At 39.7% G+C, this 27,711-nt stretch overlaps 2 protein-coding genes across 5 annotated transcripts; both read right to left on the bottom strand.

Moving 5' to 3' along the window:
• Positions 1-2,476: 2,476 nt before the first annotated feature.
• MAT2B (methionine adenosyltransferase 2B) lies at positions 2,477-10,825 on the bottom strand. Its single transcript, XM_035563980.2, has 7 exons — positions 10,681-10,825; positions 8,612-8,806; positions 7,614-7,728; positions 7,167-7,319; positions 4,472-4,665; positions 3,507-3,620; positions 2,477-3,053 (listed from the first exon to the last, which is right to left on the bottom strand). Exons 1-7 carry the CDS (start codon positions 10,741-10,743, stop codon positions 2,883-2,885), a joined length of 1,005 nt encoding a protein of 334 aa, XP_035419873.1. The 5' UTR covers positions 10,744-10,825; the 3' UTR covers positions 2,477-2,882.
• Positions 10,826-13,415: 2,590 nt separating this feature from the next.
• Positions 13,416-27,645, bottom strand: HMMR (hyaluronan mediated motility receptor). Of its 4 annotated transcripts, none has more exons than XM_035563982.2 (18): positions 27,531-27,641; positions 27,127-27,231; positions 25,862-25,938; positions 24,936-25,016; positions 24,309-24,497; positions 23,928-24,014; positions 23,326-23,426; positions 22,695-22,769; positions 21,731-21,906; positions 20,858-21,006; positions 20,329-20,543; positions 19,610-19,726; positions 18,765-18,923; positions 16,950-17,102; positions 16,755-16,854; positions 16,320-16,496; positions 15,896-16,058; positions 13,416-15,180 (listed from the first exon to the last, which is right to left on the bottom strand). In XM_035563982.2, the coding sequence occupies exons 1-18, from the start codon at positions 27,577-27,579 to the stop codon at positions 15,161-15,163; spliced, it is 2,193 nt and encodes a 730-aa protein (XP_035419875.1). In that variant the 5' UTR covers positions 27,580-27,641; the 3' UTR covers positions 13,416-15,160. The 4 variants fall into 4 exon arrangements, with proteins under 4 accessions (XP_035419875.1, XP_050569609.1, XP_035419874.1 ...); XM_050713652.1 differs by having other exon boundaries at positions 13,417-15,180; positions 21,731-21,909; positions 27,603-27,645; XM_035563981.2 differs by having other exon boundaries at positions 13,417-15,180; positions 21,731-21,909.
• Between the last annotated feature and the right edge of the window lie 66 nt (positions 27,646-27,711).

A 27,711-nucleotide genomic window follows, 5' to 3' on the forward strand; every position in this document is an offset into this window, starting at 1 on the left:
ACAGCACTAGTTGCACCAGCTCTTGCAGGGTCTCCAGATGTTTCTTTGATATCTACAACCAAAGAAGATCATGAAATATCATGAAAAGTGTCTGTCAAGTAAGAAAGTGTAATGGAAGTTACATTCTCCAGGGCAACTTCCATTAAGCATTATGGTAAGGGGCATAGGTAAGGATGCAGATGCCTTTGGACAAGGTAAAACTGAACAGAGGCCTTCTCACAGAAATGATGAGGTTAAGTCATTTTTCATTTACTACTGGAGACTTCACAGTAATCATTCGTAATTTTTTGACTTGAACTGTTAGAGGAACTGTTTTATCTGCATTTTGATTTAAATATGCATTTATATAAAAGATAGAACTACTTGATTTTATTACAGTTAACATATGTAAAAGCTATGAATTTCATCGTTTCATCAGTAAGAAAAATGTTTCTTGGTAGGAAAAATTCCAATGAACAAATGACATTAAATAACACATTTGCCTTTTGCCTTCGGAATCTGTCACAGCCTTTCACAGCCTTCAGGTTATATTAGTAAAGTGAAGAAATGATAGCCAGTAGAAGTTGGATATTTATTGTTGTATAGACAATATATGGAGCAAAATGGAAATGTACATTGTTAAATAACTATATATTGCTAGATTGTTAAATAAGTGTATATTGATACTGAAAGTTTGTATTTAGCTGAACACACATTCCCTGCCTTCTTTGCATCTTGCATGCATAATGTGGTCCTTTGAAACCTACTCTGGATTTGCAAGATGTCAGTGTAACTAGCTCCTGATCTCTCTCTTTCAAACACACATTCTTCCTCTTTCTATGTGAAAGAATTCAATAGAGGTCTTGAGAACCACATATACAAGGTGCAACACATACATAAATTATATTGCCTACACCATATTCAAAAGTGTTGTCTGGAATGCTGGTTAGGAAAATTCCCCAAACCAACCTTCCCCTGCTGTTTGAGCAATTGTACGCTTCAGTAAATAACACAGAAATGATTCTGCAAATGTTTAAGAACGAGCCCGTACTTTTTTTTTTTATTTATTAACTGCTTCCATGATGTTTAATATTGTTAATTTGCTGTGATTTAAAGAAAAAAATATATATTATCTCAAATATACATTAGTTGCCCACAAGTGGAGAGGATGTACTCTGAACCTCCACAATCAAGCACTGACGCACATTCTGTTTCAGACTCGTATTTTCAAAACTGTCTGTAATGTATGTGTACATTAAGTTCCCAAGATAGTGCCACAGTGACAGAGAAACACTTATCTAACCTAATCTACATCTGGAAATAGTTCATTAAATTAAGAAAAATAATTACAGAAAGGGCACACGGAGATTTCAAGACCTGGAAATATTTATGAGTTGGAATAAACAAATCTTGATAGGAAAAAAAGAACCAACAACTGTTTCTCATGCTGGCAATATTTATTTACTGTCATTTTGGAAACAGGTTACCATGTGTATATCAGGACTTCAGAGTAAAAACACATCAGGATAATGACCTCTTAATATATGCCAGTTGAAAATTGAAGGACTGAATGTAAGGCTGACCTTTAGAAAATCTGAACTTGGTCTATTTTTGCCCCCCTCCCGCCTTTTGTTAAGCTGAACACCCCCACCCCCTCTCCATTACAGTCTCAGAAAAATAAATGATCATCAAAATGCAACTTTTCCCAGTTTAACTAATGAACTAATGATCTGCTGGCAATCTCAGAACATTTATATTGTTGATTTTAACATCTTCAGAAGGAAGCTCACCTTTACAAACTATGTTCTTCCTCCACTTTAAGTAGCTACTGCGTCCAACTTCAAGGACTAAATCTAAGCAGATCCAAGATTTGGTTATATTAGACTACTGTGGTTATATCATTGCAGTGCAAACATTCAACATATGCACTTGGCTGTTCCAGAATGAGCTGCATCAGTGCAAGATCTGAGAGTCTGTGCAAAAGAAGCTGCAGTGCTATAAACTCTTGAAAATACCTTTCCTCTCTTCTCTCATGTGTATTGACTAGCAACATCTTCCTCCAGCTAAATTTCATCAATCCCATATACTATTGAAAAAAGAGAAAGATGAAGATATTTCATGCTTTTATACAAAAAAAAAAAAAAATACAACCCCCCCGCTCAAAAAAAAAAAAATCCTCTAACACCCAACCCCAAAACAAAGGTCAGAGCTATTTCTTCCCCACCCTCCCAACCCTCTTCTAGCTTTTATAAGTCACCATTAGAACAAGTGCATTCAACTTGCTGTACAAATATGAAGCTGCAGGCATTCTAATAACAGAACACTTGGAAAATATTTCAAGCATAAAAACTACACTTGATAACTGCAAAAATAAAGTCTCACTTTTTTTAAAAAACATTTTGATCCAAGCTCTAGCATAACAAACATTTAACAATTCCTGCTTCAGTTTACCTTCAGAGTAACGCCACCTTCAGAAATTAAAAACAAGTAACTCAGATTTTTGGTGATAAAGTAACTGACCATACCTTTTAATGAAGTGAAATGGTATATACAACAATGGCACAGACCTTAAGCATCAACAATGTATGTCAGCCAAAAAGAAGTTCACAAGTCATCTGAGTAGTTCTTAGCATCAAATAGTACTGATTACTAAGAACCATAATCTGCTAGGAATAGACATGAAGTTACACTGGTATGAATGGAAGGAAAGATCCACAACATCGTACAGGCTCAGCTTTTGTCACTGAACTTTTTTTAGGCTAACAATTTCACTAGTGCAAGACCGTACGTTTACCTGATTAAATGAAACGCATAAGTGTCACAATTTAAGAACACTCATACAAAACTATTTTTTTCTTTTAAAAAAGTGCCACATACCATACTTTTACTAAAAAAATTACAAACTAATGGAAGACTGTCTGCCTCCATCTCTTGTCAACAAGGAACGGCCAAAGTGATTCCTTGATTCCAGCTCGAAATGGTGTTCTCTGACCAATCCCCAGCATCTCCAGCTTGGAGCAGTCTAGCTGAGCATTCCTTGGACGGAGGGCTCCCATAACCGGACAATCAGTAATCTAAAAAATAAATAAAGAACACATCACCAGACAGAAATGAAAAAAAAAATGTATTCTTTTATATGTTCATTTAGATGTTCCATTCATAGCTTTCTATGTGGGTCATTTCCTCTCCTCCCTTCAACTACGCTACGTTCTTATTTTTTTGTGACTACAGTTACAAGGTAAAAAAAATGTGCTCAAAAAAAAAAAAAGGCTTTACTCATTACTAAGGACAACTATAGAACTATTCTGCAGAAACACCATTACACTGCATACTGCTTACCAGCTAGGTAATTTTCATAATCCAGCAAGTTAAAGTAGCATCCTCAGCAATAAATCTGCTATGCTAAATACACTCATCTAGATTGTCCCCAGGAAGTTTACTTGCAGAGCCACTGTGAGACTGTAACCTACTACTTGAAATGATAAAGCACATCCCTCTTTCTACACGTTCAACAACACATCACTTACCGGTCTCAAGTGGCTGCTGGGAAGGTTGAAAGCATCTGCAATTGCACATGCCATTTCATACTTGGTCATCTGTTCATTGCCAGACCAGTGAAATGTTCCTTTTACGGATGGGTCCTGGGAGGAAACAGTAAGCACTGGTGAAAAAAAATGCAGCTACCCTCCAGACTAATTCCTGTGCAGAATAAGCTTCCAGCAGGAGCCCATCCTGAGCAGCACTTCACAGCACTGCACTTTTCTGGGGACAACTCACATACCTTCAGGGCATACCTGTCTAGGGATTGAGACTGAAAATCTGTGTTACATTTATTTGGCCAGACTTTTCAAAGACAGTTTATATTTGGTAGAATTAACATGAAGGAAAGGAGCCAACCAACCAAGGTTAAATAGCTGAGGAAGAACTCAGCTGTTCTATACTGTTCACTTAATTCAAGAACAAATGCGGAAGACACCACTCACATTCTGCATGTTAAACTTGAAACCACGTAACAGTCCTATCAAAGAGATTGACAGCACCACATCCACAATGTGTTTTTTTCATTTTTATTATTTTGCAAAGATGGCAGCCTTAAGATGCGGTGCTGAATAAATGCAATGATGTATTTAAGTCTAGAGGACTATCTTCTGTCTTTTCAATGTTCTTAATACAGTAATCAATAGCATCTTTGATGGTACTTTCAACCACGTTTTTTAATCAAAAGTGACAATTTGTAGAACAAACAGAACGAAACTGTAGACAGTTTTGAGAACGATCCATTGTTACTTCACCCACTTTTGTTCCAAATATCAGAACACCTGCACACACTGTCACGTAAAGAAAACATACTGCAGTATTACAGACAGTTCTTTCCTTCCTCCCAGTGTTCCAGAACTACAAACAATAAGGCAGGTTAGACGCAGGTCTCAATTTTTCAGAAAGAACTGGGACTGGTTTTACACTGAAGAGGCTTGTTTATTTAAATTCTTACCAGCATTCTTTTCTCTGCTAGTTGTCTGCAAACAGTTGCTACATCCTTCACGTTAGTAGGAAACCTTTGTTGCCAATGATCCATGTTGGCAGATTTATTACTGAACTGCACTTTATCAAACATAACAGTCACAGCGCTTTCCTCCAGTCTTTCTACCTCTCCATACAAGACAGGAATCCTAAGTACTGCAGCACCTAAAAGACAGAGTATCAAAAAGAGTATTAACAGTGCTTAGGAAAGGTATTAATGCTCTAGCAAAACCTGAAAGAGGTTTTGGAAGCCTTAAGAAATGTGTTGGTGATATTAATTGCTTTTTCTTTTTAATTTGTATGTGCTTAATGTTTGTCCTCCGAACACAATTTTGAATTTAGCTCAGTTAAAACAGTTTTTACAAACACTAAGTTCACATAGGCTCATTTTCATTTATGCCATTGATTTTCACAGTGTTAACAAGCTTTACTTAACACTGCAAGCCTGTTTGGGTTAGGGAAAAACGAAGTGGAACTATACAGTTACTCCAACATTCCCCATCTTCCCTTAGTAAAAGCAGGAACAAAAATTCCCACCATCTACATACAGTAGATGTATGTAGTATGTATCAGGCATCAGACAAATCCATGTCACCTGGCATGCAGAAACCACTTCCATAAAGGAGGATATTCAGGATATTATACATCAGAAAAAGATAGGAACCTTGGAATCAATAAGAAACATCACACATAAGGGACAAATGCACAGAATATCTCAGTAAATAATATTAGATGCCAAGACAGTGAATTGAGAAATTAAAGTAGGAGCAAAGTAGGAGCAAAGTAGGAGGTGCTAAGGGAAGGGCACCTCATGATGGAAACCATCATACAATTGTGTTAATAACACTAGAAAGATCTTTTGGGGAAAAATTCCAGAATGGTAAGACATGGATTAATAGTAATGCACATTTTTTTTGTTAAAAAAAAAAAAAAAAAAACACAGCACACACACTGCGTGAGTCACATAAAAGTGAAGAACTTAGAAAACAAAAACAAATACAATAAAAAAACATGACATTGATTTCCTGCTGCTCTAGAAATACTTGTTGAGTGAACAAATAAGTGTTCCTCCTTACTTTAAATACTGCTGAAGATACTTGAAAAGAGAATTGTCAAGCAGCATTCATTAGCTGAGTAAAAGACCTTCCTTTTGTTCTTAGCTAGAAACTTGAAACAAACATCAGCTTCATTACCCATGGTTCCATAAACCTACTGGACCTTTCTAGTTTTATATGCGTGAATACTGAATATAACTTGTTTCCCCTCCTAAGCAAATTAAAACACGTTTAAAAAAATACACAAAACCCAATTAATTAAAGTCAAATAACTGGTGGGAATCATTGTATTACACAACAAAAATGAATATGGAAATAAATATGTTCACACAACCACAGACATTTGATAGACTAGAAGCTATCTGTACAGTATTATCAACTTAGTGGCTAGAAGACTAACGTGTGTAAAATAGGTGTTTATGAAACATAATTGATGTTTCCAAGCATCTTACTTGGCACCATCTCAAAATGCTTTCTGCTAATACCACTGCTGCTACCCACTAATGCTCGATTGATCACGCTCAAAAAGATTATGAAACAAAACTGCAATGTTGAACTGGGGGAAAGGATCTAGCAAGAAACCCGCACGTACTTGAATTTGTTGCATCTTATCTTCATTACCAATCTAGAAGAGGGAGCAAACAGCATCATAGTCAAACTCAGATTATATTTACTTATTGAAAGACTGTCACGCCAATTTATCAATCGGTCAATCCTGTGGTTAAACAGGGCAGACTCAGAATGAGTGTACCACATTCACTTATCAGAAGCCTCTTTTACAGATGCATTGACATCTTCAAATTTCCTGAGAAAACAGGAGTGTAAACTGACAACATACTATCTAGAAACAGTCAAACCTCTCTTACAAGAGCTAAATTTTACATACAAGGGAATATGTTCAGTCCTAAGATTTCTTCCTTTACTAAGCAGAACATTAAAAAGTATGTTTCTGCATTTTGAATGTTAGTTTTCATTAAGATTTATATCAAAAATAATCCAAGACGTTGCTTAAAATCAATGTTACTAACCCCTTAGAAAGTTGTAATGCTAGGAATCTAATGCATGTGGCAAGCAATGCATGTAGCGTGTAAAAATAAAACGGAAAGTCTTATGTAAAGAAAGCACAACAGGAAATCAGCAAGAAAAACAGAAGAGTAAAAGCAAAAGCCTATGTTGATTTTGTCTGTATTATTGTTTTATCAAAAGTCTGTTTCTGCCCTTGAAGTGAGCACACATTTAGAACAACTGCAATGCTTCTCCCCTCAGTAACAGCAGCTATGAGTCAAGTATGGTAAAGTTTCTGCTATTACAACATATTCCTGATATATTTTATTTAGAAGTAGTTGATTCACATTACACAAACTCTGGTGGATGTCCATCAGCAGAGACAAGGAAGACAAAGGAAGAGCGGCACAAGTAAGAAATTAAGAGTTAGTCAACCTGTAAGTAACAGAAATGCCTGATGAACAAGGAGACTGACTCCTTGTCACATTGCTTTCCAACTCTGTTGTCAATAGTTTCACAACTTTATCACTGACCAAGTTGTATGTTAGCTTAATCAACTCCTAAGTAAAAATAGAAATCATGAAAAATGAGCAAGTGTATTCTTACCATCATTATTTTCCAGGACTGCCTTTTCACCCTCGAGTTTGGTTTTACCATACAAATTCAGGGGATTTGGTATATCAGTCTCTTTATAAGGAGGGTTTGTTCCATCAAATACATAGTCTGTACTAATGTAGATGAGAAATGCTCCAATTCCAGCTAGAAGAAAAACATTTGTATGCATTATTTTAATGCACGCCTTGCTTGCAATCTTAATTGAAGTTTAAGCAAATCTCCAGAAGACCTCATCTCCTAGCCCCATTCATTGCCTCTGTTTGTCTTTCACTGATTCTTCACCTAGGATCACGTAAGCCAGCCTTACAGAAAGTGCATCGACTGACACTGGTAGCAGAAACAACATTCAGAACTTTAAGCAACTTATTCATTTGTGCATCGGCATAAATAAATGCAGTAGTCTAACAAGAAAACAAATCCGTGAGACAGTCTTCTTACCTGCTTCTTTTGCTAGGTTCCCTGAAGCAGCCACGTTGAGCTGAGAAGCAGCATCTGGTTGGCTTTCTACAACATCTGGCCGTCTCTCAGCAGCACAATGCACTATAACATGAGGCTGGAAATCAAAGAATAATTTTGAACAAACATCCTCAAGAAGTTGCAGTTCCATCCTAACTGGAGAGATCCACTCCCTCAGGCAAAAAGGCGTTTTACTAAGTAATAAAAGTTGTATTGTTTTTAATCATTGCAATCTGAGGAGCATGTTTTCCTTAGGAAGCAAAACAACCAAGCTGCTTCAAGGTTTCACATTAGAATACCAAAGCTTTGACCATTAATTTTGCAACCATGACCTTCAGTATCTTCTATCTTACAGAAGACCAAGGCTGTCTTTTTTTTTTCTTCAACTGTGTAATAACATAAAACAGGGGAAAATGTAACATCTCACATAATGTAATTAAAATAGTTGGGTTAAGTTTTTTTTGGATTTTTTGGATATTTACCCATGGCTTATTTGACATACCCAAACTATTAATAAGATTTTTTAGAGTGGCACCCTACATCATGCTCTTCAGGTTTTATATATCCCTGTTGCAAGTCAGCATGAAAGGACAGGGCACTCCTTGCCATACTGCACGCTCAACATGCCACAACTACTGTATTCTAGCGTTCTTCAACTTCAAAAGAACTACTTTGTGTTACTGGGTCAACAACTCACGTTCATCTTCTCATTTAAGCCACCCATGTGAGCGTACTGACACACACATCTATCACCTGCATTCTCCCTGTGGTGACGTAGGGAAGTTCCGAACTGTTTGCACCTACAGAGCAAACCCCGCTCCAGAGACGTCAGGCATGACAGCTGTATCCTATTTCAGGGCTCTGCTAATGCATTAGCTCCGCCGAAGCCACATGACCAGAGTATCACAACAGCACTGCCAGCTCACTGCTAGACATATCAAGTACTGCCCATACTTCTTATATCTGCTCCCAAAACTCACCTGAAAATCACGGATAATCTCATGAACTGCGACGGAGTCGAGAAGATTAATCTGTTCAAATTTAGGCTGAGCTCTTCTGTATCCACAGCCAACTGCATTCCAATTATTTTGATTGAATTCTTTAAACACAGCTCTGCCGAGAAGTCCCGTAGCACCAGTAATTAAAGCTCGTCTACTGGGAATATCAACATCTTCCTAGGGAAATGAGAACAGGACAAGGTTGCTTTCTAATGTTATTTAGTCGTTTTGCTTGTTTTCTGTCCCCTTTCTTAGAAAGTTAGCAAGATTGCAGCAAGTGCTACTGTATTCATTAGCTTTCCTTGTGATGCAAGTGTTTTGACTCGAGTGTCTCATGGAATACAACCATCTGGGAGCACTGATACTGTACTGAGCCAAGTACCTCCACATAGTCTTGAAGATGCTGAAAATAAAATTCAAATAGGAAACTTCTTCCACAAGAAGTGAGGGAAACAAACCAAACAACCAACATAGACAAACTCAAAGGGCAGAATTTTAATTTCACTCAGAATCTGATAACTTTATGAAACTTGAAATAGAAGAAATAACTTCTTTTGAACATGGACCTGAATCTTTCAGATTTAGGGTCCACATCCTGCAGTAAATTATTTTGGACTGTGCCTGTAAAAAGCTCCAACAATACACTACACTATGGGCCTACACATTTGAAAACAGATTTTAATATTAAATGCAACACTAATTCATCAGCAATCGGCACACTGGTCTAGTATCCAAACAAAAATACAGCTCTGTTTTACTACACAGATGTGGAAATGATGTGATCATTTCAACTCCCCATCCGTACTGCTAACTCAAGCTTCACTTCAGCCACAGCACATTTCAGTGCTTGAGATGGATGCGCACATGAATCTGCAAAGTTCATTCCTCTCCACCACCACTCACTCGATCCTTAAGCTCTCAAGAAAACACACACAAGATTCCTGGAGGTCTGTGCAACCTTTACTTCCACATTTTACTTCTGCATGTGTCATTGAACAAGAGCCTGCCAACAACAAAAATAAAAACGCGCTTATATGTCAGTACTGAAGAAAGCTGCAGGCGTACAGAACTTCTACATCTTGAATCTTCCAAGCACATTATATGCAGACAACTTGTGATAACTGACGATATTTTTGTAAACACCGTCTACTACGCAGTTGTAATATCTCAGCTCCTTGCAAGCCTTCTCACATTTCCAGCCCCGTAACCCACCACTGCCTGCTGGTCATGGCACGGGGTTCCTGCCCTCGGCCCTGCAGGTTTGAACACTTTTGCTCCACAGAGGCAAATGCAAAGGTGCGCTACAGAAACAGGTGGGCCTAGTCCAAAGCAACTGCTGAAAGTTGACAGCACGTCGCACGTATTTTCTTCAACTCTAAGGCTGTGGACAAAGGATGACTTATTCCTGCAGGTTACACGTGAAAATTAGTAACTTTTATGTGGACTGTTTCCTGAAAGGGACAAACTACAGAAAATTATGTTCAAAAAATTACTTTTACGTTTACAGTGAATTTGGCCTCACAATACAAGTTGAGTGACCGCTCCTTAAAGCTGCCTGTGCTAGTCTGCGCTGGGTGAGAGCAGGAAAGCACTGACTCCCGGCTCTGTTCTGCACTTTTGAGCCTCAAAGGAGAGACCACCAGCACCTCTACAGACAGGCAGCACCTGCCCCTAAAAACCAAAGGCCGGCCGCAGGAAAGCGAAGCGAAGCACGCTCTGGAGACGTGACACCTCCAGCCAGATCAGGTGACCGCAGCCAAACGCGCAGTTTTCCACGAGCAGAGGGTGACAGACTAACAAGTGCCACCCGTGAGCCCTGGGGCAGCCTCCCGGCCCCCGCCGCACACAGCCGCTGCTCGCAGGAAGCCACCCGGCGCCGCGGGAGGAGGGCCGCGAGGAGCCCGGCCCGGCCCGGCCCTGCCGGCAGCAGGAGGCCGCCCCTCGCCGCCCAGCCCGGCACCTCCCGGGGCAGCCGCAGGCCCTGCCCGAGCGCCTCCCCAGCGCGGCCGGGGCAGGGAGCGCCCCGCCGAGCCCCCCCCGGCCCCGCGCACCTCCACCAGCTCGCAGCAGCCAGGCACGAAGCGGATCCGCAGCTCCTTCTCGCCGCCCACCATGGCGGGGCCCGGCGCGGCCCGGGCCTCGGCCTGCTCCTGCCACCGCCCCGCAGCACGCCCCGAGGGGCCGCCCCGCGCATGCGCCGCGCGCCGCCCGGCCCCGATTGGCGGGGGGCGGCCAGGGCCGGCCCTGAGGGAGCGGGCGGCTGCGGGCCGGGGCTGGGTGACGGGCACCGCGCAAGGCCCCGGGCCCGGCGGCTCCCGGCTCTCAGGGGGTGCTCCCGCCCCCAGGCACCGGCTGGGCCTCGCCCTGCTGCTGGAGGCACCGAGCTGTGTCAGAGGGAGGGGCCAGAACGCGTTTGGGGTGCTCTCCCCAACCTCATCTGCTGAATGCAGGCCAGGCTGACGCGATTAAAAGCACCACGGGGTAGTTCAGAAATTAAGAGCGAGCTTTTACCACGGCAATTAAAACACTATTAAAAATATCAGGTAATTAAACTTGAGTGGAATCCTATATTAAAAATGATCATGACATACAGAAAACCAACAACTACAGGACAAAACAGCATACCTATAACAACACTTTAGCTGATTGCTCCCTTCTTGAATGGCAGAGATCTTATTTTTTCCCTTGTAATGAACTGTAAATAGGTAATCATTCCCTTTCCAGTATCTCAGAATTTTATTCAAAAATATCACTCATTCACAACTTGAAATTCAGAAGAAATGGGAAATGCCAAATTGTACAGCAATGCTAAGGTAACAACTCTGAGCACATTCCAAACCGCATCCCTTCCTCCCTATAAACACTGCAATACTTCATGTTTTTGAAAAAAGTGGAAATAAATTCTACTTTCCAGACTTAGATCAAGATGAAAATAGGAAAACGTATTAAGCACCTAAGTCTCAAGCTAGGACTATAAATTCGTCTGTAAAATACCTTCAGCTTTGTCACCGCTATACCTGCTACAAAAACTATATGCAATTTGTTAATTATATTTTGTTATAAATAAAGCTTAAATTACACTGAATTCACTAATTTTTCTAGTTTATTTTATTAGTTTTAATTATAAATAGATTTTGTGAAACATGGCTTCCTTGGAGTAGTGGAATCAAAAATTGACAACAGTCCACATCAGTCATACCAGCATAATGCATCCCTGGATAACTGGAACATACCATTCATAATTTAACATTTCAGGCTGCAATTGCAGGAACTACAACTAATTCTCTCTCTCATTCTGCCTCGATTTTGTAACCAAAGTGTGGCAGCAATCTTCTAACGTAAATCTGCAAATCCTTACCTGATCCATTTCCACCAGCATTTCAGGCATTGCCTCAAACTGTAGGAGGAAGTTCCAGTCTAGGCAATGATTGCTGTTCAGCGGTGCATTCGTGCCTTTGTCTGCTTTTGCCTGCAGAGAGCACGTGGACTGAAAGAAGCAGTAGCTCAGATGACCTTTGAAACCCAAATGCTAATCCGAGCCCTAGATCATGTGTGGTTCTGAATCCCGTTAAGCTTGGTTTTATTCCCAGTGGTACCATTTGAAAGGCTCGATATGAACTTCAATTTTGACTTCTTAATAGCCAGCATGAGCAAGTGCAACCATTGTGTGCATAAATTTATTCCGTGCACTGGCACTGAGTCTCTTGCCATTTTCTTTGTATGGGAAACAGGAGGTGGGCTCTAATGAGGTCAGCCAGACTGAGGATTCTAGCGCTCTTCATCTTAAACGTAGGCAAAGTAGAACCCAGATCTTGCTACAATACTGAGAGACATGATCAGAGAAATAAGTTCTTGTTACATATTGCTTTCAGTACAAAACAGAATAAGGCATATGCCACAACATGAAATTAATGAATTCTTACAGCGACAGCTCAAGTCAGTTAAACAACTGAAAAATTGGTGGTTGATCACAAATATATTGCATGTGCATGAAACTAGCAATACCCCTTTAACTGAAGCTGACAAAGCTTTACAAAAAAAAGCTTTTTTTTTTTTTAAACTGAAGCTAACAAAGCTTTTCAGCTTCCCCCCGCGTCTCTCACAAACCTGCTCTATGCTATTTATTCATATTTTAACATTACACCAGCATTACAGCATTGTCGGCTTTTGCTTTAATTATTGAGTTGCCCTATTATTTTTATTAGTGTAAAATATTAAGAAAGATTTAAAATGGACTTCGGAAAAACTCCCAATTAAGGTTAAAAGTTTTAATCATTAAGGCTATGTGAAAGAAGTGTGTAGTCAGGCATAAAAGCACACTTCCGTGATACTTCCAGTACTTTGCTTCACTTAGTGTTCTTTCACCCATTGACCAACTCTTGCTAACTTTCTGCTATTTGACACGTTCTACATCATTAAGGTTCAGTTGAAAGTGTACATGAATTCAGTGCCATCATGTATGTTTGAGCTTTGTAGAGCCCTTGTTTAATATTCATTCTTAATCTCTCATGCAATACAAGACTAGCTTACACATTAAAAACACATGGAACTCAATGTCTTTTTTTTTTTTTTTTGGTCAAAAAGGTGTTTCATCAGATTTTTGCATTCTGATTTATGAACAGTGATTTTTGCCTTAAAAACACCCTTAGGAGAAGGACACCAAAGCAAGTGTGCAACTATCAGCAACCTTGCTTAAGAGCATGCAATCTTGAAACAAAAACACCAGTATAATAGCAGTCAGGTGTTACAAGTGAAAATGCAAGAACACAAGTTTTTTTTTTTTTTTTTTGTTGTTGTTAATATGGATTTCTCCCCTTGCCCTGTTACTCTTTGCTCTGTTGTTCACTCAATCAAGTTTGGTCTAACCAACTGTTCATTTTAAACCCACTGGCTGCTGGATGTAAACGGCTGTGTAACATTAGGCTTTCCACAAAGACCAGGGTCTCATCAAATGAGTCAGTAAGACTAAGCTCTCTTTCTTCCATAGTTGTCTTTCATCCCACTTGCATCTTTCAGACAACAAAACCAGCTAACTTTATCATTTTCTGCACACGGAGAGAGAACTCTAGTCTTCTTAAATTATTACAGTAAGCTCTTCATTAAAATGCCTCTCTCTACTTCAGCCAACCCCATAAATTGGGCACTAAGTATTTCTCAATTCAAACATCTCATCTTCAGAAGCTCAAGTAAATACACAAAGATGGCATTAATGTACAAGAACCACCAATTTATTTCTTTGGACTTAGAATGCATTTTCAATATTTCATTTCTCCAGTATTACCATAAGGTGACATGCTATGCTTTGTATATTTTCTTTGCAGCACATGTATACAAAATATTAGTATATACAATTAGTAAAAACAGTTCCACGTTTCACTTGAGTTCCAGTATTTATTTCTATATTAATAGAAATTCACCAGAAATAACAGAGTAAAAGAATTGCAAGCTATATCTATTGCACAGTTCAGCCAAATCATTTCTTCTGTACAGTTCGAGAATTACATTGTCTTTCAGACAAGCCTGATACTAAGTTTTGTTGTGAAGATTTAAGATTAAAATACTAGGTCACTTACAGGGTAATTTTATGTTGCTTTTCTTAATCACTGGTTTAAGAAGGAAATGGACAAAAACTCATTTAAAATATTTATTCTGCTAAAACATTCTTAATTTTAGACGCAGTTCAACAGATTCCTTCCACCTTGCCAAAATCCAAGTCTATAAAAATGAATGCGTAGTGGGCATCCTCCCACCCAATTAAAAAAAAAGTTCTGTTGATATTCCCGTCCACATAACATTGATCAAGTAAGACAGCTGGCTGCAACAGCTATGACTATTTAAGAGTCCAGTAAGCACAACATTGGTAAAAGATTTCCCTTAAGACCTTAATCTTAGCTATGGGATGCAAAAGACATAGACAAGGCAGTCCAAGTCTGACCTGGAAATCCTCTTCTGGAGATCAATAGTTGCATTATCTAGCCCCAGGAAAGAAATCAGCATGTCCTGAATACAAATTATTAAAAAAAAATCCAAACCAACTGTACAATATGACTTTTTACATCTGACCTGTATTACATAGGCCACAAAGGAGAAAGTCTCTGGAAAGTGCTCCTGCCATTGGTATCAAAGCAACTACAATCAGCAACATTAATTTAACATGGAATTGAAAAAATTAGACAGGTACAAAATAACATCTTACATGAATGCAGGTTTTGTCATCCTTTTCGCCTAATTATTCACCTTTTCTGAACTTAAGTTGCGCTGTTAGAAAAACAAACTAAATAGCTTCTGAGTCCAAGATTGCAAGGATGTTACCAGGAGTCTAGAACATGCAGCCCTCTGTGGCCTCCGATTTGACGATGACCAAGTGTAGTTTTTCTAAAAATAGGCTGTTTTATATCACTTCTCAAGTAATCATGCTAATATGTATAACATACAGCACCCAATTTTACCTTGAACAAATAGTCTGTTGAAATCTTCTGTATTACTTAAGTTTATTGGTGATGTAAAATTTTTCTTCATAGCAAGAAAATATTACACTTTGTTTCTATTACCTGCAATGGAAAAACATTACTAAGTTTGGATTTTGCACTACTGCTCCCTCGCATTGAACAATTATTTGTGTTCAGGGGGAAAGGAAGGCATTAGATTGCACATGACAGGCAAGACCAGAATTTCAGACACTGGAATACATTCTGAAGCAAAGGTCTGCTCGAGATCTGTATCCTTCCCCATCTCCATGTGGAATCTTCCACATTCACCTGCAGCAGGCTTTTTGCTTCCTACCTGTATACCTACAGCAGTGTAAGGTCCTGCAAGTACCAACTAAACAACCAGGGCTCAATCCTCTGAGTCACTTTTACCCTTATTGCCGTTGCAGGAGATACTGAATACCACTGGATTAGCTACAACAGGTAAACTGTATGAGAAGTCAGCGGGTGATACACAGCCGCAAAACAAGGTTCACATCTTACAATCTCATGCAAAACAGTTGAGTCCGTAACCTACTCCTCCACATTAAACACACTTTCTGTTGTCTGACCCGACAAACAGCTGTCTCAGCTAGCATTAAAACAATCAGGGCTGGGAAATACAATGGCCAGAAGTACACTGGAAACACCCCACAGCTGTAGCCTCCCAACACGTGCTGTAAAACACAGGAGATACTATCTCCTTCCTTCCCCAAGTGAAGTAGACTATGCAAGACTGCCATATGTTCTTTGGATAAGTTAAAGAGATACATGGACACAGATGAATATCCATGCTTACCTTCTTTCAAAGGAGTTCTTGGAGAAATATTTTCCTTGCTGTCATGCTGGAAAGCTTTGGAAGGATCAAACCGCCTAATGCCCTGAATTGCACAGAGTTGCTCCTGAAGATCCCTGTTTGTTTGCTTTTGTTTTGCTAGCAGTGCACGCAGTTTGGAGACATCCTAAGGAAAACAATCCTTAGAAGTTAGATTAAGAACAAGAGTAAAGATCACCCTGTATACCATGTATTTAGTCCTCACTAAAACAGATTCTCTTGCTGTTCTGGAACTGGTGGTTCATTCTAGCCTAGCGCACACAAAGAATGTAAGAACCGTAGAAAACAAGTAGCTTGCAGAGTTAGTCTGTAAGTACTTAGAGAATTCAGCAAATAAAAAGAATCAAGTAAATGAATTTCCAATTTCTAACATTACAATTAGACAAACCTGTTTCAAGTGGGTGTTCTCCTCCTTCAACTTCATAACATGCTTGATTTTTTGTTTCTGGTTCTGGTGGCCAAGTAGTTTCGCATATGCCTCACTTAGTTTATTCAGTTCTTCTTGGGCTGCACCATGCTCATTTAAGAGAGCATTCTTCTCTACTTCAAATGCATCTAGCTGGCACTGAAATACATAGTACATTTTTCATTTTTATTTTTAAGTCTAACTTTTTTTTTTTTTTTTAAAGCTGACTGAGATCTACAAAGAACGATTGTTTTGGGAAGTGACATAGCTGGATGAAGGGATGGTAACTTAGGAAATCATAATACAAATGCTGTAGAATGGGAGACAGCATGTTTATTTCTCAAGAGAAAAACTTGAGTCAACGTACTAATAAAGTCTGAAGTCAACATCGTAATAAACACCTATTTCTTCACACACCTGAAAAGGCTTAGTTTTGTTATGCAACTCTTCATATAGGTTACGCCAAGTCTTTATCTCTTCTTTTAAGCCAGATGTCACATCTTCACTTACGGTTTTCCTAAGAAGCAAAAAGTAGAATTTCAGCTCTCAGCATTTCTTCACAATAAAACTTGGGTGTGCTACAATACCCAAGTTTAGTTTCTGAAAAGTCACCTTGATCTTTCTGCTTCAAGTTTTTTTTGTAGATCTTCAGTTTGCTCTTTCAGTTTTTCCTGAAGCTTAGTCATTTGTGCAAGGCAAGACTCTCTTGTTCTCTCTGCTTCTGCTTCTTTCAGTGCAAGCTTTGTCTGGGCTTCTAAAAGCATCCTGAGGAAAACATCAACCATCCATAATGAACCATCATCCTTAACTTTTTTTATGTTATTATTTACACTAGTAATTAATATTAAAATACGAGTAACCATGTTTGAAAATCTGTTACTTGAACTGAAATGAAGGTTTGCGCTAACAGTATCGTAAGAGAACAATATAGTACAGAAAGCAATCTAGTTCAAGATGTGGTTTAACTTCTATGAAGAAGCAGTGCTTTCAAAGCAAGGAAGTCTCATGTTTCTTATTTGTGACTGTTTAATACTAGCAGCTCTTAATGGAAGGTACTCCAGTAGGCTTTTCATGCAGAGGTTTGCTCAAGCAGAAGCTAGCCAAGATCATTCAGTGTGGATGACCTCAAGGGTTCACAAATTTTACATCTAAAATGTTGACTTCCCTCTCTTACCTAAGCTATTCGTTTTTATCATCTAGGTGGAGACTAAATCCATCCCCCTGCCACACTCTACAGTAGGCATGTAAAACAAAATAACTCTTCAGCTGCTTTTCTTTTAAGAACTATAATAGAAACTGGAAGAAATATCAAACAAGCAAGGAGAAAATAAAGGACATCATCTTAAAACCAAAGGTGTCTTAAAATAAGCTGGAGTAAGCTATAATTCTCTTTTGGACAGTCTTATCATCCTGGCTATAGGTGAATGAAACAGCAGAAGCATTAGAGAAACATTTTCTAAGTCAGCAAAGCTTTAAGACAGATGGGGAGATCAGAAATGGCTCAACTTAGTTTGGCCAAAAAAAGGGTTTTAATGCAGTTGCATGTGAATGGTTGACACATTCAACTGTTGAAAATATTAGAGCATAGTTGCAGACTTAAAACCAACTTCAGCTTTGCAAGCTAGCTAGCGATGACCCTCAGAGAAGCAGGGAAGGAAATTTAGTGCACACACAATATACTCCATAATGCAGCACCTGTACAGGCAGTTGCCTCAGTTGCTTAATAATGGCAATCATACACTGGGACCATTTACAACCCAACTCCCTCATTTCCTCCCATCACTTGCCCACAGCAGGGAGCTTGCACATGGTCTGCCACACTGAGCTCAAAAGAGAATATGCACCACTAAGCTGCTGTTATCTGGTCAGAGAAACATACCCACAATACTGGCCAAGGACAACTGCTGGCTTTACTACTTTTCAGCTGCAATGTGATGTTGCACATTGGGCAGGGGGAGGGCTTTTGTTTACTTCACTGCAGTGTGTTAATTTGAGGACTGTTAATCAGCATCTGCTTGTGAGCAGAACTTGAGATGACAGACGTTATTCAGGACAGAGTGGCAGATGGTCAGATCTGAATTAAATATGTTTTTCTGCCCCTGTGGATCTTACTAGTTCGTGGAACAGTCATTGTAACTAATATGTCTCATAAAAACAATATTCCAACAGAATTCAGTTAAAGATTTTCCTTTACCTATGTTCCACCTAAAGGAAAATTTGCAAGCAATTAATTGGATCGATTAGTTTTCTAATACATATAATCCTAACGCATTTTGTCTATCAGCATTTTCAACCTTCTGCATAGGGAAAAAGGAAGATATGTACGGTTACATCAAATGCTAATATTATTTGATAGAGCACCATGCTAAGTTCTAGTTAAGAAGGCAAGCCTCAGCTGGCTTAAGGAAAAGTTTGTCAGCCCAATACCTTGCACATTCTTCTTTTGCTTTGTCTTTAGTGTACTCTGCTTCCTGAAGCAGCTGTAGATTATCTTGGCTTGTTTTTTTTAGGTCAGCAATTTGTTCTTGCAGAGATGTATTCTCCACTTTAAGGCTGCATATTTCTTCAGCTATTGTCTTCTTGTAGCTAGTATGACAGTGCAAATAAGAAAGCACTTGTTACTTTAAACAAATGCAGATTAACCAGTTCAGGCCTTATGAGAGCAATCCAAACTCATGCTGCAAATGCATAAAAGATTTTCTAATCTATTAAGCCATAAACAGCAAAACTGTGGCATATTCTATGATACATTTAAAATTTCTACCGAGATGTGAAAACACTGCCTATAAAAACAACTATATGAAGGATGCCTGATCCTTCAGGTTTGCCTTGCGTTCTTAACAATAACAGTATCAATATACTACAATCTGAATATTGTGAAAACAAAAGTCTGTCTGTAGGACAATCATCAGTGCAAGTTTTGATCCTGAACAGGAGGACTTACTGCAAGATATTTTAATGTACAGAGACCATCTTTACTAGCTACAACTCTCAATGAGTATCAAGAGCACTTGAGTATTCCACTTGGTTACATTTTAGAAGAAACATTAACAGCTTCCTCAGCTAGATTACTGAGTATGTCATTACACTTGACTAATACTCAAAAGGAATAAATAACATTTCTTAATGCCATCAAAAAAACCACAAAAACGCTATAATATCACACCAGTTCTTATATACAATGTGAAGTACTAAGACAGTTGAATAAAGAGCATATGTTATTATAGTTTCAGAGATCATTGCTGCCCGACATCTTAATGGAACTTAAATACCTTTCAAACTCAGCAAGAGTATTTCCCAGTTTACACAATGTGTTGCTATGCTCTTCCTGGATTTGCCGAACCGCACTGCTGTGCATTTCGTTGATTTGCTCCAACTCAGCATTCTTCCTAAAATAAAAATGCAACACTCCATGCTGGAGATAAACATGCCTGAATGTATTACCTGCTATAGAAGGCTGGCAGCAGCAGCAGCAGCAATACTTGCACACTGACAAATCAGTAATGTCTCTGCCACAACTTTTCATGTATTAAAGCATCATCTTCATAGCAAACAAAGACTTCACCCACCCCTTAACTTCCAAGTTATCTCATGTATGGAATAGATTTAATAGCTGCTAGTAAGCTTTCAACACATGAAAGTTAAAAATAACTTGCTTGAAAAATGTCTCCTAGTGATTGCCTTCTCCAGAACATAAATACCAATAAAAAAAATCCATGCAGCTTATTCTTCCCAATAACTTCACATTACTACAGTACTAGCACATCAGGCAACTCTCAGCAGGCTAATTAAACAGCTTTAAATAACAAAGTTATTTAAATCATTCAACTAGATTGCCTCTAACTGCTGCCATTAATCAAAACCCAGCAAGAAATACATTCCGATGTGTTCAGGTTTCTTTAAAACCTGAATTAGGCTCAAAAGCTTTGCTTACGCTGCTGATTTAACATGTTTTCCTTCTAAAACTTTAAACTGAGATTACTTCACAAACCCTTTCAACTTTACTTCCATCTGTGCAAGTTCAAGAGTTTTAGATTTGGTTTCTTGTTCCAACCACTTCACCAACTTCTCAGCTTTCTTCTCCTTAGCATGCAATTTATCCAGCTCATTCATTGCAACCTTCATCTCTTCTTCCAAGAGGTGTCTCTCACTTGTTACCTCATCTTGAAAATCTAGTAACTTCTGCTGAATAGATGCAGACAGCTCCTGCGGGCCAGAATATAACTGATGTTAAAATTACCAGTGGTTTTCTAGATATTGAAGGGTACTTTGCAATGCTCAAGCCTTATAGCACCACAATAAGATCAAATTTATGGAAGAAGCAGAACAACGATCATGCCAGCTGTGATTCTTATAAGACATGAGATCACACACAGTTTTTGCTGGCCAGCATCCATTTCTACATCCCACAGATTAAACCATTATCAGTATAGCAACTTTATGTTTAACCAAAATCAGAATATTCAGTCCCAGACATTGGGATTAGAATATTTTTAGACTAAATTAAAGTTTGTATTTACCTTCTCTTGCTGCAGCTGAGAGAGAATCTCCTCTTGCTTCTGAAGCAGTTTTTGGTGTTCTTGTTCTTCTAAGCCAATTTTTTTTTTCAGATCTTCTATTTCAGCATTCATACTCAGGACTTTTCCCCTGCTCTCAGAAGACTCTTTCTCTGCATAGAGCAATTGTCAGTATCAAGTAGTATTTCTTTGAAGGTAGAGAAGGCACAATGCCTTTTCTTCATAGTACTTTAATTCTAATTCATCCTAGCTTTAAAGTTAGACATGGAAAAACTCATCTGGGAACTCACCAAGAATCCCACTTAAAATAATTTTTTAAGGGATAGGATTTTTAAGGGAAGGGATTTTTTTAAGGTAGGGATCTTTGGTTCAATGAATTATCTTTTATCGAAACAGCTAGGAATGGGAACAGCTATGGCTGAGGAAAAACTTCTAAATGATTCCCTCAAAGATGAGCTGGTGGAGATGGGAGAATAGGGCAGGGCCGAAGGTTTCCTGGACACACAGTACTTCAATGAACTAGTGCATAAACCTCTAACAGTGTATTACAGCAATATAGCACTGATTCTCAAGGAAGATTAAGGAACAAGTCATTTGCATTCAACTTTCAGATTAAAGCCTAGCATGCAAACAACTTTGAATTCTATAGTGTCTACCTTAGTATACCTCCATGGAAATATAAATTTAGACTTGACAGAGGTGTTTCCAAGGAGGTCTCCATATAGATGGAATTATGGTGAGCTGTTCTCAGTTGGAGCTCAGAGAGCTGACTTTGCTTTGAACCCACACTTACATTTTAAACAAACCTATTAGAGATGCTTTAGGATGTATAAGTGATCCCAACTATGTGAACAGCAGAAAGGCACTAGCATTTACCTTTTTCTTGTTCAAGCAACTCACACCTTTCATTAAGTTCTCTGATTAGTGTAAGTGATTCTTCCTCTTTTGTTTTGAGTGTATCAGTCAGGTTCTTGATGTCTTGGTCTTTCTTTATCAATGTCTCTTTCATCTGGGCAACATCTAGTTTGTATTTCTCTACAGTTTCTGCAATACTGCTGTAGAAGAAAATTCAGGTATTTGTTACCACTAAGTTTCATTTTTAAGCTTACACTTCAGTACAAAGGAGAAATTCTTAAAATACTTAGTACAGGTGGTTTTCAACAGAAAAGCAGCCTTCAGCTAGTGTTCCAGGTAAGTTTTTGTGCACTAAGACAGGTTACTTAAAATTAAACGCAATTGATTTCAAAATGGGTGTTTTAAGAAAAACTTACATAATCACACAACTTAAAATGGTTTTGTATTTTCACCACATCCTGAGCTAGGTACACCTGACTATGAAAACTTGATAGGGTTTCCATCTGTTACAAAGCACTGGACTGGTAATTTTTACTATCAGACTATGTTCTTCTCAAGCGAAAGCAACATGGATCAACTCTTGAATGAAAACCAGAATATTACAAAGTCCACTGGAAGTTAAGACTGTTTTACAAGTGGGTGCTCAAAGGCACTACTGCCAGTAATTTAGAGGAAAACAAGTCTAGCTTGATTTATGGGTTTAAATAAACCACGTTAGAAAACTGATTTCAGGACTCTGATACAAAACCTGTCCATAATACTGCTTAGCCCACAAAAGTACAGTCATTTAGAAAGGTAATTGAAATATTACCTTATGACTCCTTCCTATTGTCTGGAAAAAGGTCAGATTCCCCTTCCCACACCTTTATTTCAATGCTGTTAAACATAATTGTTGCCAAGCTTCTACTTCGTCTGGCAAGAACAAGCCTTAGTTTTACTGCCTTCTTAACTTACCCAGTCAAATCTAAGAACAATTTGTTTTTACCTGAGCTCTGTGATATATTCCAAGAGTTTTTCAGTGTCAAATTTGTCTTCAGCTTTCTCTCTTTCCGTAGCAGATCTAAAAATCAAGAAGCTTTCATGATGGATGTATTGAAACACTTCAGAGCTATTTCTAAGCTATTTGCTTACAGATAAGCAAGTACAAATAAATCGTTTGATCACAACTTAAGCGTAACGTGTTCTTTCCGTAATCCAGTGTGGCTGACAAACTCGTATTGACTCTAAGAGGTGATTCTATGATCTTTTGCTCTTTATTCCATGTGGTCTTCTCATTTGTACTAAAGATATTGAACCACCTTCCACCATGAGCAAATATGCTAGAGGGGCAGCATTAGCTAGACAAATCATTATTGCTTCCCACTGTGAACTGCAGTACCTGCGTTATTAACTGGGTATTTCAACCTAAGTGTAAAACATCCACTCATTCAAGCACTGGGATTTTAGGTAAGAGCAGAAGGCCCTTGAGTTTAAGGAAAACTTGGCAGTGCCGAGCTTCTTTCCATCAAGTTCATTCCAGGCCTTTATATCCCCGCAAACTATATGCTTGCTGTGAATATATGCAGCTAAGCCCCGATACATTGCCGTCTAAGTGCATTCCCTACATTACCACTTACAGTTTTTCTTCTAACTGTGCTACTTTTCCTTTTGAATGCTCTAGATTCCTTTGCACCTCCTGCAGCTTCATTTCCATGTCTTCCTGTTTTGCAAGTGCAGTCTAAAAAAAAACAAAAACAAAAACAAGTCCATTGTCTAAGACAAAGATAAACTGAAATTAATTCATAACCAGGATTCAGTCACAGTACTTGCTACTATGCTAAATGTGACTCCTATATTCAAATTATCCATCTGTAAAGATATTAACCATTTGTTAAAATTACAGACAATCACCACCAAAAAAAAAACACACGTCTAAGCTTCAAACCACACTTACAACCAGTGGTTTTCAATGATATTAATAGTCTGACCAACAGACTGATGATACAGAAGTATTTCTAGGCTTCCTTCCTCAGACTTACTTACTCAGAGATACTTTACACATCAACAGCAAAATCAAGATTTGTTGTTTTAACTTTTCATAATTCCACTGAGCAAACTATAGAAGAAACTACAGAATTGAGGACCGAAACTAAGCATGATCTGCGGGACCATTGCAAGCCCTTCATTGTCAGTTCCTGAACAGCTCAGTTATTATCCCGTGCAGTGCAAAGCAGCTTACTTTTTCCTTGGCATCCCTCTTGTTTCTGAGCTTCATTAACTCCATGCACAGGCTGCTCATTTTCTTCTGCACACCATCTTCAGACAGCTTATTAGAAATAAACAGCAAATCAATAAGCATAACAGCTTCATATCGATCACTCTTCAGACTGTCAAAAGAGCATCCCCCTACCACCCACACCACTGATCTCTGTCTGGCCTGGACAGCGATGTTAGCGAGTCCAGCTCTGTCTTCGGACAAACACACAGTATCTCAAGACATGTTCTATACCTGTGGCCACGAAGGGGCACAGGGAATGTGTCAACAGGCAAGTTCCCTCTTCACCAGGGAACTCAATAACATCAAAGTCAAAGCAAATAGGTGATATATTTGTTTGAATACCTTAGATTTTAGTAGTTCATTGGTTCTTGTTAGTTCCAGAAGCTGTTTTTTCAGGCAAGCAACATTTGCCAAAAGAGATGTTTTCTCCTGAACTGCAGCACTCAGCTTAGCTTCAATCTTAACAAAATCCTCATCCAGAGCCTGAAGTTTTTTATCCTGCTCTCCACGCTCTCTCACTAATGCACGAATCTACAACATAACAGGTATTTTTTTATTTAATGATATAATTTTTATTAAATAATCATTAAGTCATGCCCTTTGTTTTCCTAGGGAGGCTGAGTATCTAAACTGTATTGACTTTCATTCAGAACACGCATCTTAAAATTTGTCATTCACAGAAAAGGACATGAGACGATCACAATTCCATATTGTTAAATGCCATAGATTTGCAGTCCTAAATCTCAGCTGAATTATTTTGCGCTACTGAGCCAAATATTTCAGTAAAAAGTTAGAATAGCCTTCGCTTTAACTTGTGAGAGAAGAAAACTCTCCTCCTTGGCTGTGGAATAGAAAGGCATAGTGTCGTATCTGAGACAAACAGAACATGGATTAGTAGTAAGCTTATCGTTTTGATTATGGGAAGCAGTAAACATACTCCAGAACTGCACTCACGTAATGTATTCATACCTCCTTCTCCAGCGTCTTCTGTTTCTTTTTCTCTTTCATGAGTATGAGATCTTTTCTAGGCTTCAGACTCCCACTAACTGGCTTTTGAAAACAAACTTATTAGAAATATTTAACTGATTTCTCGCTGCATATTAATTTAACATTACAGTTCAGCATAACAGTAGGCAACACTGTTAAAGACACGCAATATCAAAAACAAATGTCTCTCTCCTGCAGATCGGTCAGATTAGGGTCAGTTTTACCACTGTACTGTTGTGTAAGCATTACTATGAATGGACAGCTCAAGGCCTTTGTGACAGGAAGGAGACTGAAAAAACCTAAGCCATACACATCCCCTAAATTCAATAAAAACACTTTAACCTCTTAAGTTCAGCTTAACCTTAAAGTTCTGCTTTGTTCGCCCAACTTCTTCCTATATCATGAGTACTAGTAAACTCAATTACTAAGTCAGCATTACCATTCAACTCATTAACCCATCTATTTCCTTGCATATCGCACTGAGAACCTGTATATACAGTGTTGTCCCCTCCTTGTTTCTTTTACCACTGTGTTTATGCTCTGGCCTGTCCACCATAGAAAAGCAACAGAAACAAGATCTCACATAGAAGCACCTGCACCACAATTACATGGTAAGAGAAAAAAATAACCCCCAGACAACAAACCCATAGCAACCTACATTAAGGAAAGCTTTGTAAAGCCACTCAACGCGCCACTCAGTAGTCCCCAGTAATCATCATATGATCCCAAAGAAAGTTACTCCATTCCCCTCCTTTGTGACTAAGAAATCCACACAAAATAACGTGTTCCATACATAGTTCACTAAGATAGGTTAATGGCAATTGTACAAAGGGGCTAGGTGATTTAACTAGTCGCAGTGAGGTTGAGCCAGAATTTATAGCGCTACAGATACCACAGAAGAGTCTTACCATTGATCCAAGAGATCCAGGTCTCCCTCCAGTTACAGCGGTAGGTGCATTCTTCTCGCTGTTCTGATTTGTCTCACCTGCAGAAGGATGCAGAAAAGAATGGTGAAGGAAAAGGTTGGGCATGCACATGGTGAGAGAAGTTTCACCAAGCTAGACAAAGTTGACTGATTTTCTATACAAAGGACAGAATGCTATCTGCTTATTAAACTACTTGCCTCACAACTTAAGGCCAGCTGTTTTCCTACTGTCATCAAGCAATTCAGTATTAGTCAGCTGGGCACTTGACAAGGTTCAGAGGCAGACTACCTGATGACAGCCTATTTTGAGAATTCACCTTCTGCCAAGTTCCCCACCACCATCTGGATTTGTACTGTCAGTTTTCAGTTGAGGAGTATCTTACATTTTAATAAACCATGAGAACGTCACTAAAAGCAAAGTGTCCTGGTTTCAGGTAGGATAGAGTTAACCTTCCTCCTAGTAGCTGGTAGGGTGCTACGTTTTGGATTAGGATGAGAAGAGCGCTGATAACATGCTGATGTTTTAATTGCTGCAGAGCAGTACTTACACCAAGCCAAGGACTTTTCAGCTTCTCGCTCTGTCCTGCCAGCAGGCAGGCTAGGGGTGCAGCAGGAGCTGGGAGGGGACAGACCCAGGACAGCTGACCCAAACTGGCCAAAGGGGTATTCCATACCATCTGACGTCATGCTGAACAATATATAGGGGTGGCTAGCCGGGGTGGGGGGGCCGGCTGCTCGGGGATAGGCTGGGCATCGGTCAGCGGGTGGTGAGCAATTGCGTCGTGCATCACTTGTTTCGTACACATTATTAGTGGTATTATTATTATTGTTATTATTTTTCCTGTCTTAATAAACTGTCTTTATCTCAACTCACAGGCTTCACTTTCCCGTTACTCTCCCCCATCCCAGAGAGGGAGGGGGGAGCAAACGGCTGTGTGGTGGTTAGCTGCCGGCCGGGTTAAACCACAACACAAAGCTAATGAAGTACTTGAATCATACGTTTTAACTCAAAACGTAGACCCTCTTGATTAACAGAAATTACATATAAAATTGTTTATAGAAAAAAACTCCAATAGACATGTTGTTACAGCTGAAGTTGAGATGAAAGATAGGCAACGAGCCCCACTAACAAAGCAAAACAAATAATTAAAAAAAAAGAACAAAGCAGTAACAGCGTGTAAGCACTAACAAGCGCAGCTTTCAGAGGCATTACACCATTGGTTTTGCAGGGCTTTAAGGACTACTTACTCTTCTGTTTCCTAACCCGATGATGCATTTCGGAGGACAGCGAACTCCTCGCCGCCGCTGACGCCTGGCCGTCACGGGATCCTTGCAGCGGGGCGCGAGCTGGAGCTGACCCACACACAACAGCCAGAACGCATGAGGAGAACGACAGAGGCTTCGCCCTCGCTGCGCTGAGGCCGATAAAACCCCCCAGCCACTCCTCGATAAAGCTCCCGCCCCCCTCGCCCTCCCCGTGACTAGGAAGAAAGGAGAAGGCCACGTTTTTCCCTCAGGAGACCCCCCCCGAGCCCCGAGCCCCGAGCCCCGAGCCCCCAGCCCCGAGCCCCGAGCCCCGAGCCCCCAGCCCCGAGCCCCCAGCCCCGAGCCCCCAGCCCCGAGCCCCCAGCCCCGAGCCCCCAGCCCCGTACCACAGCCGCCGCCTGGGCCGCGCCGCGGGGCCGCCCCACATGAGGCCATGGCAGCAGCCGCCGGCCACGCACCGGGATTCGAACAGGGCCAACGGCCGCGCGCCGCGGGGAGCCAATCGCCTCCCCCAGCTCCCGGCTCCAGCGGCCAATCAGCGCGCTCCGAACGGAGCACGCGCGTTAC

This window comes from Cygnus atratus, chromosome 14 (assembly GCF_013377495.2).
Source record: "Cygnus atratus isolate AKBS03 ecotype Queensland, Australia chromosome 14, CAtr_DNAZoo_HiC_assembly, whole genome shotgun sequence".
In the NCBI taxonomy this organism is placed as follows: domain Eukaryota; kingdom Metazoa; phylum Chordata; class Aves; order Anseriformes; family Anatidae; genus Cygnus; species Cygnus atratus.

Excerpts from the sequence above, each read along its gene's own strand:
- MAT2B (XM_035563980.2), bottom strand. The coding sequence starts at position 10,743 with ATGGTGGGCGGCGAGAAGGAGCTGCGGATCCGCTTCGTGCCTGGCTGC. Across the intron at positions 8,807-10,680 it reads GCTGCTGCGAGCTGGTGGAG|GAAGATGTTGATATTCCCAG; the intron begins GTGCGCGGGGCC and ends TCATTTCCCTAG. Across the intron at positions 7,729-8,611 it reads AGATTATCCGTGATTTTCAG|CCTCATGTTATAGTGCATTG; the intron begins GTGAGTTTTGGG and ends TTTGATTTCCAG.
- HMMR (XM_035563981.2), bottom strand. The coding sequence starts at position 27,579 with ATGGCCTCATGTGGGGCGGCCCCGCGGCGCGGCCCAGGCGGCGGCTGT. Across the intron at positions 18,924-19,609 it reads ACTCTTGCTGAGTTTGAAAG|CTACAAGAAGACAATAGCTG; the intron begins GTATTTAAGTTC and ends CTGTCATACTAG. Across the intron at positions 17,103-18,764 it reads GCAAAAGAAGAATGTGCAAG|GATGCTTTTAGAAGCCCAGA; the intron begins GTATTGGGCTGA and ends TGTTTTCCTCAG.